Source organism: Quercus robur, chromosome 2 (genome assembly GCF_932294415.1).
Source record: "Quercus robur chromosome 2, dhQueRobu3.1, whole genome shotgun sequence".
NCBI lineage: Eukaryota > Viridiplantae > Streptophyta > Magnoliopsida > Fagales > Fagaceae > Quercus > Quercus robur.
In genome coordinates this window covers 7,190,172-7,205,283 of record NC_065535.1, presented here as the reverse complement: position 1 = coordinate 7,205,283, position 15,112 = coordinate 7,190,172, and the positions used below count along the sequence as shown (strand labels likewise).

Genomic DNA, 15,112 nt, shown 5'->3' with positions numbered 1-15,112 from the left:
TGCCCAAAGAAGGTTATTTGGGCATGCCCATATGCACGCCGCATTGTCTCACCCCTTAGAAACATAATACTAGTATAAAAAAAAAAAAAAAAAAAAAAAAAAAAAAAAAAAAAAACAAAACAAAACAAAACAAAACAAAAAAAAACAAAAAAAAAGGAAAAAAAAAAGCACAAAATCGACTATGCCTGCATGTTACATGTGACAAATTGTTATAAAATAATATCACTTTCACATAAGTTCGTCACTAATACTAATTAATTGTACACAAATAAATATATAAAACAAAAAATAAAAAAAAGTTTATCTCTAAACCGTTTCGGAAGAAAATTCTTCCAACCCACTATGTGCCAATTGATAATACCATCCACATATTAACATATGCTACTTGTGGTCTCATGACCATATGTTTTGTTTAAATAATACACATTAATGAGCTAATTGATGTATATAGAGATTTCTAGTTAACTCAACTGATAAAATCTCTGATAATTGAATAAGAGATATGAGGTTCAATCCCCGCCTACACCAAAAACTGATTGGTGTCTTGGTCTGATCAATGGTGGATGCTATAAATTGAAACTCTCTAAAAAATATATAAATAAATAAAGAGAGAGAGAGAGAGAGAGAGAGAGAGAGAGAGATTTCATCACAAAAAAATTGGTAGTATGTTTTGGGCTTGACTCGACGACCTATTAGGCTATTATAGTGCCACATCTCTGCATAGTTGGTGAAGCTGAATGGATCAAGCTCATTAACTCATTTTCCTGCATTAAACAAACTATCTAGTGTTGAGTAATATATTCATCAAAGAACACATACTCCTATATGATGACGGAAAAAAAAATCACAATCCGTATTCCATACAAGGTTTTCAGACCCAGACCGGACCGGGAGGTCGGACCGCCATGAGCAACCCACTCCTAGATCGGACCACGCAGTGAGTGACCCACTCCTAGATCGAGCTGCCACCTTTAGATCAACCCACCATGTGAGCAACCCATGAACCGATCTCTCTCTCTCTCTCTCACTGAAGTCCCTCTCTCACGATTGGTCTTGGGATTTTGATTTTTGTTTCTTTGATTGTTTATATATTTTGATTCTCTATAATAATATTTGTTTGGATCCTAAGAAAATGTGAGAAACATGATAAAAATGGGTTTTCTAGAGCATTTTCAGGAACACAACCAAACACTAGAAAATATTTTCCAAAGCATTTTTTGGAATGCAACCAAACACTTGAAAATATTTTCCTTTCCCGAAAATATTTTCCCCTGCATTCATTTTACACTCGGAATTCAATTTACATCGAACCAAACGTAGCCTAAAATAGGAGTGAAATTGATTTTACACCAAAATGCTTGATATTTTACGGTCAACGGAAATCATTTTCCATTTGACTGAATTTTCCGACCGTTCCCAAACACGCCCCGTGGTGTAAAATATTTTCCAGATTCCTTTTACTACCGAAACAAATGTAACCTTAATCTTTTACACTACATTCTTATTCGGATGATAAATCCCCACCTATGCCACCTCAAGATTCATGATAAAAGAAATGACGGATATGTATAGCTTCATAATTCATGACATACCATCATTCCTTATAGGACTTAGTATACTAGCTCATCTTTAAAATCTAGGGTCTGTTTGGTTGTATTGTTTAAACAATAGTTTTCATTGTTTAGACAATACAACAAGTATTTTCATAATACTTTTTCACTCATAGGTATTTCCACAATACTTAAACAGCGTTACTAGAACAATGTTACCAAACGAGCCCTTACTATCTGAAATAACAGAGTATCTAATAAAACTAGTTATTGGCCGCACGATTTATTTTCCAATTTATTATAATTTATAAATATTATAAGCACACATGTAATTAAATATTTAAAAGCACTACTTATTGAAGAGAATGTGTTATTATTAATTTTATTATTTTATACGAAAGCTTTTTGTTATTATTTTACGTGGTCTTCTATTAATTTGTGTTCGAATTTAATCAAAATTTGTTGATATATATATATATATATATATATAGTAAATGCTCAACGAATATGTTCACATAAATTAATAAATTCTTTCAACAAAACAATGTTTAAAAAAAAAAAAAATTCTACACACCAATAGTTAATAATAGAAATGACCTTAGATTTGCTAATGAAAAAAAAATGAGAAAATCAATTGTAAGCTTGTCTATGGAGAACATCAACAATAATAGAACTCCATCAGCATTAAGATAATTGGTGTGGGAGGCTTTGTACCTCTTCTTTTATCTCTAACTAGATGATGTCCTGCGCAATGCGCGAATTACTTTACAATTTCATTTGAAATCATTTTTATATCTATTAAGACCTACTTTTATATATATTAAAGTATAAAATACTTTTATATCTTAAAATTACATAAATTTAAGCAACCTTCCAAAAACTTCCTCAATCACTCTATTCTCACAATCAAATATGGAGACCTTAATCACAAACACCCAATTCATTATCTCAATGAAACTGAGGAAATTTTTTGTAAGCATCAACATAAAGATAACGTGATTAAATAAAGAGAAATTTGCTAAAAACACATCTATTTATCAAAATTTAATTATCTTTAGTTGAGCTTTCGTATTCTTTAAAAAAAAGAGGGGGGGGGGGAATACTTTGAAATCATTATTGATTTTCATTTTTATCACTATGGCTCATACCGCACAAAATAGCGGTAAAAAAATACTACAAAGAAGCCTACAAATTATGAGTTCTAACATTTAAAAAAAATTAAAAAAAAAAGAAGTTAACTTCATAAATAAACAATTAAAATGTTTCTTTTTCTTTTCCTTTAGTTTTAAAACTAAATACATTTATGACTTTCCCAAATCAAGATCCTGAACACTAAAAGACTCAAAACTAATCATAATCTTCACAAAATCCACAACGTCTAACATCAATATCTAAACCATAAGCTACCATCACTGAATAAAAAACGCAAGCCCCCTTTCTTGATCATAGTATACTTATACAGGTTAGGATCAAATAGTACTGCAATGTTGGAGTTGTATAAGTGTTTTTTTTTTTTTTTTTGAGAGATAATTACAACATGCTGCTAACTCCGTAGCTCGAACCCCTTCCCCCCTAGAGCCCCAAACACTTTGTGTATGGAGAGGTGTCAATTTAGCTACAAGGCCTTTGGCTATATAGGTGTTGTTGAAAGGTTAAAAGTAAATGACATCATTTTTTTTCCTGAGTGTATTTGAGATGGGATGACATGAAGGGCTGTGAGTATGTATATTAGTGTATATAAAGGAGTAGAAGTGAAAGGATGAATAGAAATGCAAAAAGTTTTTTATGTGTGAGAAAGAGGAAAAGTTTTTTAAGTTAACAAGCATCCTAGTACAAAGCATCTAAAGCAGGTGGAGGTGAATCCTCCACCCAAACAATGTCCTCAACTACATTTCTAGCATGTCTGGCTAGAGAGTGAGCCACACTATTTGCATCACGGTGTACACAAGTAAAGCGCACAGACTGTAAACCAGAAACCAGGCAGTGAATGTCCGCATACAAGTGTCCTAAACGAGAGAGCCTTGGCCACGATCCAGCTATGTTCTTCATGACAGAGGCATTGTCTCCTTCAATTACCAGTTCTGTGAACCCTGAGTTAATAGCCAGCTCCAATGCTCTGCGACACGCCAGAACCTCTGCTTCCTCGCTATCAACGACTTGAGGGCCTCTAGCAGACAATGACACCATGACCTCCCCAAGAGTATTTTAATCATCTTTATAGAGTACGCCATATGGCAGAACCTCATGCTCTCCCGCATGAAGTTTCTGCTTATATATATATATATATATATATATGTATATGTATGTGTTATTTGATTGATTATAAATACCATTAATTTAAGATTAAATGTATTACCACATGTCAGATGTGATGTGTTATCACTACAACAAAAGTGGACTATGGTGATGAAACCAATCGTCACAATATGTCCTTATTTCGTCACTGAATACATATGGTGACGAAACAGCGTTCGTCACCTAAGCTCCGTCACAAAATGTATTGGTGATGAAAATGTTTCGTCACTAATAAAAAAATGATAGGTGACGAAATTTTTTCGTCACCAATAAAAAATGATAGGTGACAAAAGTTTTTCGTCACCTAATATTTTCGTCACTAAACCTTATTTTCAGTGACGGAATATTTCGTCACCAAATGTTTTGTTTTTTCCAATTTCAATAGATTAGGTGACGAAGTTTTGCGTCACCGGTTTTTTTTTTTTTTTTTTTTTCAATAGATCAGGTGACAAATTATTTTGTCACCAATTTCTGCTTATAGTCAAATATGGCGATGAAAATTATCGTCACCAATTTTATTTTTTTTTATTAATATTCTTTACATTTACTTGCCATTACATTAAACTGTTCATTTCTAACCAAATCCATAAAAACAAACATCCATTCATTTCTAACCAAATCCATAAATAAATAAAAAAATATCCATACAATCTAAAAATGCAATAAAGATGTTCACAAAGTAATTACAACCATTTATATACAAATCATGTCTTAGCTTCCAAACTTTATAGAAAATTATTTGAGTTCAAGTAGCCTCGCAAAAGCTATCTTTTTGCCACCAATCCCATATCTGCACAAGTATAAAGGAAAATACATCAATAACAAACTAAACTGCAAACCTATATCCCTAATAAGATGTACTACAACAAAAAATATTATTATTCGTAAGACAATGCAGAAAAAGTCCATAGAATACCCAATAACAAACTAGAAAAAATAATCATAGTGCAACATCATATGAAGCCAAACTATCAAAGAAAGAAGACTCACAACATTCTCATCAAATAAAAACCAAACCCACATTACAAATCATGGAGAAATCATAAAGAATGCAAAAAAATCCCAATTTAAAACAAAAAAAATAAAGTGAAATCCAAAACAAAAACCCAGCCACCATCATAAACACAAACCCAACCACCACAACGAATAAAAAATCTAGCCAACACTATTAAAAAAAAAAAAAAATTAGCCACCACCATTAAACAAAAACCACAGCCACCACCATAAACAAAAAACATAGCCACCACCATTAACACAAAAACCCAGCCACTAGCATAAACAAAAAAACCCAGCCATCACAATAAACAAAAAACTTAGCCACCACCACAAACAAAAAACCCACCACCACTATTAAACAAAAAAACACAGCCACCACCATTAACACAAAAACCCAACCACTACCATAAATGAAAAAAACCCAACCACCACCATTAAACAAAAAGCACAGCCACCACCATTAACACAAACCCAACCACTACCATAAACAAAAATCTCACCACCACCATTAAACAAAAAACATAGCCACCAACACAAAAACTCAGCCACTGTTATAAACAAAAAACCCAACTATCACAATAAACAAAAAGCATAGTCACCACCATTAACACAAAAACCCAGCCACTACCATAAACAAAAAACCCACCACCACCATTAAACAAAAAACACAGCCACCACCATTAACATGAAAACTCAGCCACTGTCATAAACAAAAAACCCAACCATCACAATAAACAAAAAAACCCACCACTAACATTAAACAAAAAACTCAGCCACCAATATAAACAAAAAACCCACCACCACCATTAAACAAAAAACACAATCACCACCATTAACACAAAAACACAATCACTACCATAAACAAAAAACTCATCCATCACAATTAACAAATAACCCACCACCAACATTAAACAAAAAATCCAAACACCACCATAAACACAAAAACCCAACCACACAATAAACAAAAAATCCAGCCACCATCATTAACACAATCCACCACCACCATTAAACAAAAAATCCAACCACCACCACAAACAAAAAACCCACCACCACCATTAAACAATATAGCAACATATACCATATACAAGCCTCAATACTAATGCTTTTAGGCAGGAAAATAAAACACTAACCAAGGTGTGTTCTAGTTAGTACATGAGCTCCCCCCACTGCCACAAATGTCACTGTCACCCTTGCTCCTCAAATATTGTATGATGCAATCCATCTTCTCCTCCAACCTAAAGTTTGCATCTTGGAGCTCTTCCACTCGATCCTCCAGCTTGTAATTTGCATCTTGGAGCTCTTCTACTCGACCCTCGAGTTGTTGAGTATACTGAGTTGAGGAAGATGAGGCAGGAGTCTTAAGAGATGAGGAAGGCCTCATGCCAAGTCCCTTTACATAGCCAGATCTTGGCTTAAGAACCATCATAGAAATCTCCTCTTCAGTCAAAGGTTGTGCTTCAGGAGTGCTACAATGCTCATCTTGTACTCTCAACATCTCTTGCTGTCATTTCAAATAATAGAAACCATCAGAAATACATATGTTCTAGTTTTGCAAACATATATAGAATAAAGATACATATATTCTAGTTTTTCCAACTCAAGGCATGTACTGATATACATACATATGTATGTTCGCAATCAGGGTGTACCCACTGTTTTGTCTTTGAATTGAAGTGGGTATCATAGTAGAGTTGTGCCACCTTAGGAATATGACCTCCATTTTTCCATCTCTGATTAGTTTGCTTTCAAATGTTAGAAGACAAGTTAATTAATTACAACAAGTAATATACTAAGCTTTTGAAAAATTGAAATAACACACCGCCTCATCCATCCTAACTGCAAGCGACTTGCTTCCACATTTATGAATGTTTTTGTCAACCGTTTCCTCTTTATTTCTGTTTTTAGCATTTCTTTCTAAGACTTTCTATAAAGAATAAAGACCAAGAAAATATTAAAGTTTTGATTTAAGTTATATATATAGATTACAATATAAATCTACTCCACCTTCCAATTAAGTATTAATCCAACAAATTTGATAGAACAAATAATCTAGTAGACATGACACCATAATAAGATCTACATAAAACATTAATCCAATGCATATATAAGTAGGTATTATCTAGGTGAAAGGTGAGAACATACTTCACTTGTAATTAAAATTTTCAAAGTATTAATTACCAGCCAATCTTCGTCACTCCACTTTCCATCAATTAATTCAATCCATTTTTCTCGTGTGACATTTTTTGGTGGGTGGTTTCTTGCATACGTGCTTCCTTCATCCTTTACAAGTTTTTTATATTTTGCAAACAAACTGTAGTAGTGGCTGCTCAATAATCTACCACACTTTGTATTTAGAGATTTGTTCACAAGTACAGATTCTCCTTGTATATCAAATTGATCCTGCAAAGTGAAGTATGTATAAAGAAAATATTATGCCTTAAATTCAATATGCTTAGTAACAACATCAACAATACACTATAAATATAGCATAAAGTATAAAGTAATGTAATGAAAACAACAAAATCAAGCTCATGGACAACTATAAACATTTAAAGTACCACCACATTTTGAATGATTGCCTCTTTTTCACCGCTACCAACATTCTTCCAACTATAAGCATTCATAGTGGACAAATTCGTACGCACTTGTACACCAATTTGGCTAACAAGCTTCCCTGCATGTTCACCAACAGGAGCACAAAACTCTGGGGCAATGCAGACCAGTAGCTTCCCATGTTTCTCAACAAGTCCTCGTACCCTAATCCACACGTCATGCCACGGGCACGTCTACTAGTTGATGCTATCAAGACATAATATAAATTAAATAAACAAGTGAACCAAATATAGTGTGACTATGAAATCAAGTAATGGAACTTAAATATCTCACCATCCATGGTAGACGGTGTGCCCACAAGCTGTGCCTCTACATTAGTAGAAATTTGGGCAAGAGAATCTCCACCAAGATGCGTGCTCAATGATGGGCCAGTATGCTAGACTGCTGGGGTAGATTCCTCACGCCTATAACGAGCCATTTGTATCATGCAAAAGTATATAAAGATATCTAAATTTATTACAAGTTAAAATATAAATAAGTTATTTCATCATTTAAAATATCTTCAATCAATGATTTTCATTGATCATTCCAAGCACAATAATACAAAGTATCTTAAGCACCAGATCATGTATATAGTACCTTAGAATCTCCACCAGGAAGTAGGCTCGATAACGGGTCCTTATGTTGGACTGTTGGGGTAAATTTCTCACGGAGTGAACGAGTGCTACATCCCGGTGCCATCTATATCATACCAAAATATGTATAGATTTTTAAATTCATTAAAAAAAAAAATAAGTTATCAGGCACCAGATCATGTATATAGTACCTCAAAATCTCCACCAGGAAGTAGGCTCGATAATGGGCCCTTATGCTGGACTGTTGGGGTAAATTTCTCACGACGTGAACGAGTGCTATGTCCTGGTGCCATCTATATCATGCCAAAATATGTATAGATTTTGAAATTCATTAAAAAAAATAAAATAAGTTATTTCATCACAATATTACAAAGTACGAAGTATCGCATGCACCAAATCATATATATAGTACCTCATTATTAAAGAACTAGATAACTCATCATCACCAATAGCTGGTACATAGTCGTCGTCATCTACCTGAACACTTACTCTCTTTCTTCCCACATTTGCACATTTAGGCAGAAAAATTGACAGATGCTTCAATCTCAAAGCATCTATTCTCTCTTGGTTTTGCTTGATTCTTTGTGCTCTTTCCATCTCATATTCTGTTATTTTATTATGAGTGTCTTTGCCCTTTTTGACCATTTCTGCAACTATAGATTTACATAGAAAATAAAATATAATATCTATTCATTACAAATTCTTCCTAAGTACGAAACATAAACTGGAACATCAAATAAAAATATACATGAACAAATAATAGGGAATCAAAAATTATTAAACGCACGTTTCCATATACAAAGGAAAAAAAATGAAATCTACATATCATAATCCATATCAGGATCCATATCAGAATTAGGTATATTATGCACTTCATCTTCATTATTATCCCCTTGCTCTCCCAAACCTTCTGGAATATTCTCAACTTCAATACCACCCTTACAATATTGAACATTATCTTCAACATCGATAAGGACAACATCGCTAATGACTTCTTGTTGGAATGCTTCATTAGCTTCTGTTTGATCATTGGATTCTCCATCACCCACCTCTGGCACATCAAACACTCCCCTATATTGTACGCATTGCACAACATGCCAAGGTTCACCCCATTTGGTATCACAAAGGTAGAAAACTTGTTTCTCCTGACTAGGTAATATGAAAGGATCATTTTGATACCACCGACTTTGCACATTGATACTTGTGCAATGTGTCTCAGTTCGTATCGTTCTCCTTCGACCGATCTTATTACCAGTATTGTACCATTCACACTAAAACAAAACAACTTTATATTGATACATATACTCCAATTCCCAAATTTTGCACACATGACCATAGAAGTCGTGTAATTGTCCATCATGGTTCCCTTCTGTAGATACACCGCTATTCTGGGTTACATGACGATTGTCCAAGTCTTTTGTATGGAACCTTACACCATTGACCATGCAGACCGAGTATTCTTTCATTAGCAACTTAGGACCATTTGCTAATGACCACATTTGTTTTGTAACTTCTGATGAGTCATTCTCTTTCAATCTATAGATCTATAATGACATGCAACATGTGACATTAGTAGTGAGAAAACTATATAATTGCTTAATACTGTTTAATGTGTCACAAGATTCAAAATTTCTTACACGTTCTTTGAACCACTTAGGAAACTCTCGTCGTTGTATTTGAGTTATGTCTTCTCCAGTTGGATTATGTAATGTGTTTTTGTGTTCACTATTCAAAACAAGTGATTTATATTCAGCTAAGAAATGCAAATAATATTAAGGACAATTCAAGCATAATCAAAATACGACTTCACATACTCTAAATACGGCTCCAACTCGGGACAATTGTACAACAAATACCACTGAGCAATATCACGCAATTCACGTGACATCCCCACATCATTCTACCTAGACCCAGTAGGTTGAGCTGTTTGTGAGAAAATCGTCAACCCTTGGCCATATTCACCACAATTAGCATTTCTTTCCCTTCGATTATGCACGGTTTCAGCTCCATCAAGATATAATGACAAGAAAGTAATACACTCTTTAAGAATGTAAGCCTCTGCAATTGAACCTTCTAGTCGAGCTCAGTTGGAAACGTATCTTTTCAATGTTCCAAGAAACCTTCAAGGAAAAATGAATTGGGAGTATGACTACATATGCAATATAATTTGCTTAAAAAAAACACTCGGCAAACTATAATTAATGGATGGAGAGAGTTACTTTTCAAGGGATGCATCCACCTATATTGCATTGGTCCTCCAAGAATGGCTTCACGAGGTAGGTGAACAGCAAGATGAACCATTACATCAAAAAAGGCTAGAGGAAAGTACTTCTCGAGTTTGCATAGTATGAGAAGTATACGTCCTTCTAATTTCTCCAAGTCGCTCTTCCTTAGGGTCCTAAAGCATAAGTCTTGAAAAAAACTGCCCAACTCAAACAATATTGTACAAATGTCCTTATCAGCAAAACCCCACATCCCAATTGGAAGAATTCGCTATAATAGCACATGACAGTCATGGCTTTTCAGATTTAATAGTCTACCATTTCTTGTGTTCACCGACCTCGATATGTTTGCTGCATAGCCATCTGGATACTTGACTGATTTCAAAAATTCATAAAAACCATCCATTTCTTCAGGATACAATGAAAAGAAGGCACGAGGCTTGTCAAATGATCCATCAGAACGTTCTTGGAGGTGCAAAACACTCCTTATGCCCATATTTTTCAAGTCCTTGCGTGCCTTGTCTGTGTCCTTGTTTTTCCCCTCAATTCCCAACAAAGTTCTGAATGTACTCTCACTAATATTTTTCTCAACATGCATGACATCAATATTGTGTTTAAGCTTCTTATTCCTCCAGTATGGTAGCTTGTATAGGATACTTTTCTTTGACCAATTCGGTCCCCCAATAATTGGACGCTTTTTCTTGTTGTTTAGATCCTTTCCTAAAATTATATTTGGCATTCGGTCAAATTGCTCATTTATCTTTTCCACCGGTAACTCCAATGATCTCATCTGTTTCTCAATTTTACCATTGAATGAGCAACTCCTTCGCCAAGGGTGGTCCATAGGCAAGTAGGCACGATGGTTAGTGTATCCAATTTTACTTTCCAATGTCTCCAAATATGGTTCATCATTGCAAGTGTAACAAGCATGATAACCCTTTGTCCTCCATCCAGACACATTATTGAATCCAGGATAGTCATGTATTGTCCACAACAAAGCAGCACGCGTCTGAAAATGCATACCACAAGATGCATCGTAAGTGTGTGCACCCTCTTCCCACAACTCCTTCAACTCATCAACCAATGGTCTCAAGAAAACATCAAGCTCATTTCCTGGTTGATTGGGTCCAGGAATAAGTAAGGACATCATAAAATAAGGTTCTTTCATAATTAACCAAGGTGGTAGGTTATAGGGAATGAGGATGACAGGCCACATACTGTAGTTATTGTTCATATTCCCAAAAGGATTAAAACCATTTGTAGCCATTCCTAACCTCACATTGCGAGGTTCTAGGGCAAACTCATGATGTTTCAAATCAAACTCCTTCCACTCCTGACTATTAGCTGGATGCCTTAATATCCCATCATTCACCTGTTTTTCTATGTACCATCTCATGTCCTCAGCTCTTTTTCTAGACATGTATAATCTCCGCAACCTCGGAGTCAATGGAAAGTAGCGCAATACTTTTTGAGCAATCTTCTTACCACCTGTTCTGTTATCCTTGTATCTAGGCGTTTGACACACCGGACATTTATCAAGGTTTTCATTTTCCTTCCAAAAGAGAGCACAATCATTTTTGCACGCATGAATGTGCTCGTATGATAAGCTCAAGTCACGTAATATCTTCTTTGCTTCATAAGTTGACCTTGGAATCAAGTTACCTTTCGGTAAAATCTTACTCAACAAGTCTAGTATCATGTCAAGCCCCTTATTACTCAAGTTGGTTGTTACCTTCACATTTAGCATTTCAATGACAAACTTCAAAAGAGTGTAATCTGTGCAACCTGGATACAGCTCATGCTTTGAATCACTAAACATTTTATCAAAATTACGCACTTCCTCATCTTGCTGGGTGGTATCTTTTGGTTCCCCTCTAATTTGATCCTCCACCAAGGCATCAATACCATCCAGATGATCATTGTCTGACATTTCTTCATCACCAATGTGCTCATTTAATTCATGGGGTTCTCCATGATAGTACCACTTAGTATAATCTTGCATAATCCCACAATGAAGCAAATGACTTTGCACAATGTAAGCATGTTGTTGATAGCAATTCAAACAGCCAATACATGGGCACAGAATTTTTCCACTTCAGTCCACAACAGTCATTGCAAAAGTAAGAAATGAATTCACCCCATCAATATATTGTTGACTTAGTCTGTCTCTAGGTGTCTTACCAAGTGTCATCCAACTATTATCCATATCTGATCACACATACAAGGTGAATTTTAAGTCATCAAGATAATGAAATGTCATACATAACGTTTTCTAACATCTAAACCTCCAATATACTTTGGAGTGACACATTATATCAAGAAAAAAAAATTGTACCTATTTTATTCTGCATAACAAAAAGGAATTTTTTTATAATCATTATTTTTATTTTTATTTTGGGTTTCTTCCTTTTTGTGGTGGCCAATGACATCTTTTGAATACGGCTGTTATTTCCAACTAAAAATCTATACAAGTAATATAACACCTATTTTCGTAAATTGGATAGATTTACTGCAAGGCCATTGGGCCTTATGGTTAAAAGTTTCAAACAGGAAGTGATGGTGGTTTGTACAGTGCCAAAGATTAGCCCAACAACATAGCCCGTGAATGTGATGAAAGAGACATCTAAAAGAAAACAATGAACCATTTGGACTCGGAAAGAAAGTTAATTTTTTTTTTTTTTTTTTTTTGATTTGACAAAAGAAAGTTAATTAATACATACAATAGGACAAACAACAAGTAATTGTATTTTTTAATCACAAACAACATTGTTGATAAAATAATTTTTTGTTTCCAAGAGCAAGTTTGACTAGTATTTATTGAAAATGCAAAAAAAAGAAAGTTAATTAATACATACAATAGGACAAACAACAAGTAATTGTATTTTTTAATCACAAACAACATTGTTGATAAAATAATTTTTTGTTTCCAAGAGCAAGTTTGACTAGTATTTATTGAAAATGCAATTGTACTTGCCATGCATAGGAGGTAACAAAATTACTAATTTAAAGCATTTGTCAGGTACGATGATGCTTATGCCAAACCCAAACCCAATACTATTTTCCATTTTGTGATTTAAAAATTCTAGGATTAATTATAAATCTTCGACAAATTAATCAGTTCAAATCGGTCACATTCAAGAATATCTCAACGCCTATTTGTTGTGGATTTAATTTGCAAACTATCAACTGGAAATTTTCCTTGTGAAATAAACAAATAGAAAAAATAGTTCAAAGCAAAACTAGTGTTGGTAAACAGTATAAACTGTACAACAAACCCACCCCTCCATGTGCTAGCTTCTTGTTTTATATTACTGTTATCATTATTACTTAGCGTGCTAGTTGATATTCTCTATTATCTATATTTGTCAACCATATAAATTTCATTTATGTGGCTCCACAGTTGGAATGATGTGGTGCTTATTTCATCAAACTATTCTGCTCCAGTGAACCTTACTACGCTGGCCCAGTTTAAACTATTCTAGTACAAGGACCTGTGGTGCACCTTGGTTTTGCATTAGGGTACCCCACAACTACAAGACTAAGCCAATAAGCCTAGCCCTTTTCAGCAAACATCTATAAAAGCATTCAAAAGTGTGCAAATTTACGTGAGACTCTGCAAAGGTTTTGGCAAAATAAGTAAATAACCATGCTTTGACCACTTTTTGGTTATTTACCCTTCATGCATATATAATCGGCTATTCCAATTTTCACAATAAATTTAGATTTTTTTCCGTTTATAATATATTATAATTATAGGCCCCCAGTTTCAAATCACGCAAAGAGATTCTTGCTTAAAATTCGATAAGAATCAACAAACAAAAAGGAAAAGATGGATATTTTAACATGAATCATCAAAAACCATGTATCATGTATGCACCACTGTTGCAATGATTACAAAAATCAACTTGGAGCTAACTTTGACATACTTTGGGCTCAATATCAGTAAAGCATTGATAACTAGCTAGCATTGAATAGCTTCTTCTAGCTACTTCATTTGCAATGACATACAGAATGATAATGATATTTTTTTTTTTTTTTTAAATCAAAAACATCTAGCAAATTAGCAATTAATAGGGTCTTCTCTCTTTAACTTTTTTAAACTACGAATATTTTCTTGTTTCCTAGCTAGTACTATTTATCTACCTTGATTAATAACCATTTTAAAAATATATATGAAAAGCATCAATATGCATAAATGAAAAAAAAAATGATATGATGATACAAATTATAATATTGTTTATAATATATATATTGTTTTAACAATTTTATATATATATATATATATATATATTGTTTATAATATATTGATTATTATAATAATAAATAATATATTATAAGAATTTTAAAAAAGAAAGCAATGAAAAGAAAAATTTTAAAAAAAAAAAACTAAACAAAGAAAATACAAATATATTATATGGACAAAGTGTTTCAACTAAGGGTGTTCAGACCCGACCGGAGCCTAAAAAACCGACCAACCTGCCCGATTTCAGCCCAAACTGAAGCTCCAGTCAGTCGGCGGCAGGTTTCCAATTCCAAGAACCGACAACAGCAGGTCAAGTGGTGGGTTGCTTCTCCAAAACCCGAGCAACCCTAACCCAACTGAGCTATATAAAAATCAAGCAAAATCCAAGAAAATCAAGCTAGATCCAGTGAGATCTCTACTAGATTTGGTGGGATTTACCCAGATCCAGCCAAATCCCAGTAAGTTTTAACAAAATTTGCAAAATTTGGCAAAAAAATGCAAAATCCAGGAAAAAAAATGCAAAATATAGCAACATTTTGCAGATTCCGACGACATTTTACAAATTCCAACAACTTTTTCCACAAATCTTGACAACATTTTTTCCAAATCCCGACGACC

General features: G+C 34.0%; 1 protein-coding gene and 1 long non-coding RNA gene across 2 annotated transcripts; both read right to left on the bottom strand.

Annotated features, from left to right (window-relative positions):
* Nucleotides 1-4,412: 4,412 nt before the first annotated feature.
* LOC126712128 (uncharacterized) lies at nt 4,413-6,597 on the bottom strand. The gene is made up of 3 exons (XR_007651047.1): nt 6,464-6,597; nt 5,972-6,342; nt 4,413-4,635 (listed from the first exon to the last, which is right to left on the bottom strand). It is a non-coding gene; the product is annotated as an uncharacterized LOC126712128 (long non-coding RNA).
* Nucleotides 6,598-10,522: 3,925 nt separating this feature from the next.
* LOC126694124 (uncharacterized) lies at nt 10,523-12,253 on the bottom strand. The gene has a single exon (XM_050390203.1). It carries the CDS (start codon nt 12,251-12,253, stop codon nt 10,523-10,525), a length of 1,731 nt encoding a protein of 576 aa, XP_050246160.1.
* Nucleotides 12,254-15,112: the final 2,859 nt, after the last annotated feature.

Bases quoted from the DNA above. Each gene is read 5' to 3' on its own strand.
- LOC126694124 (XM_050390203.1), bottom strand. From the start codon at position 12,253: ATGCAAGATTATACTAAGTGGTACTATCATGGAGAACCCCATGAATTA.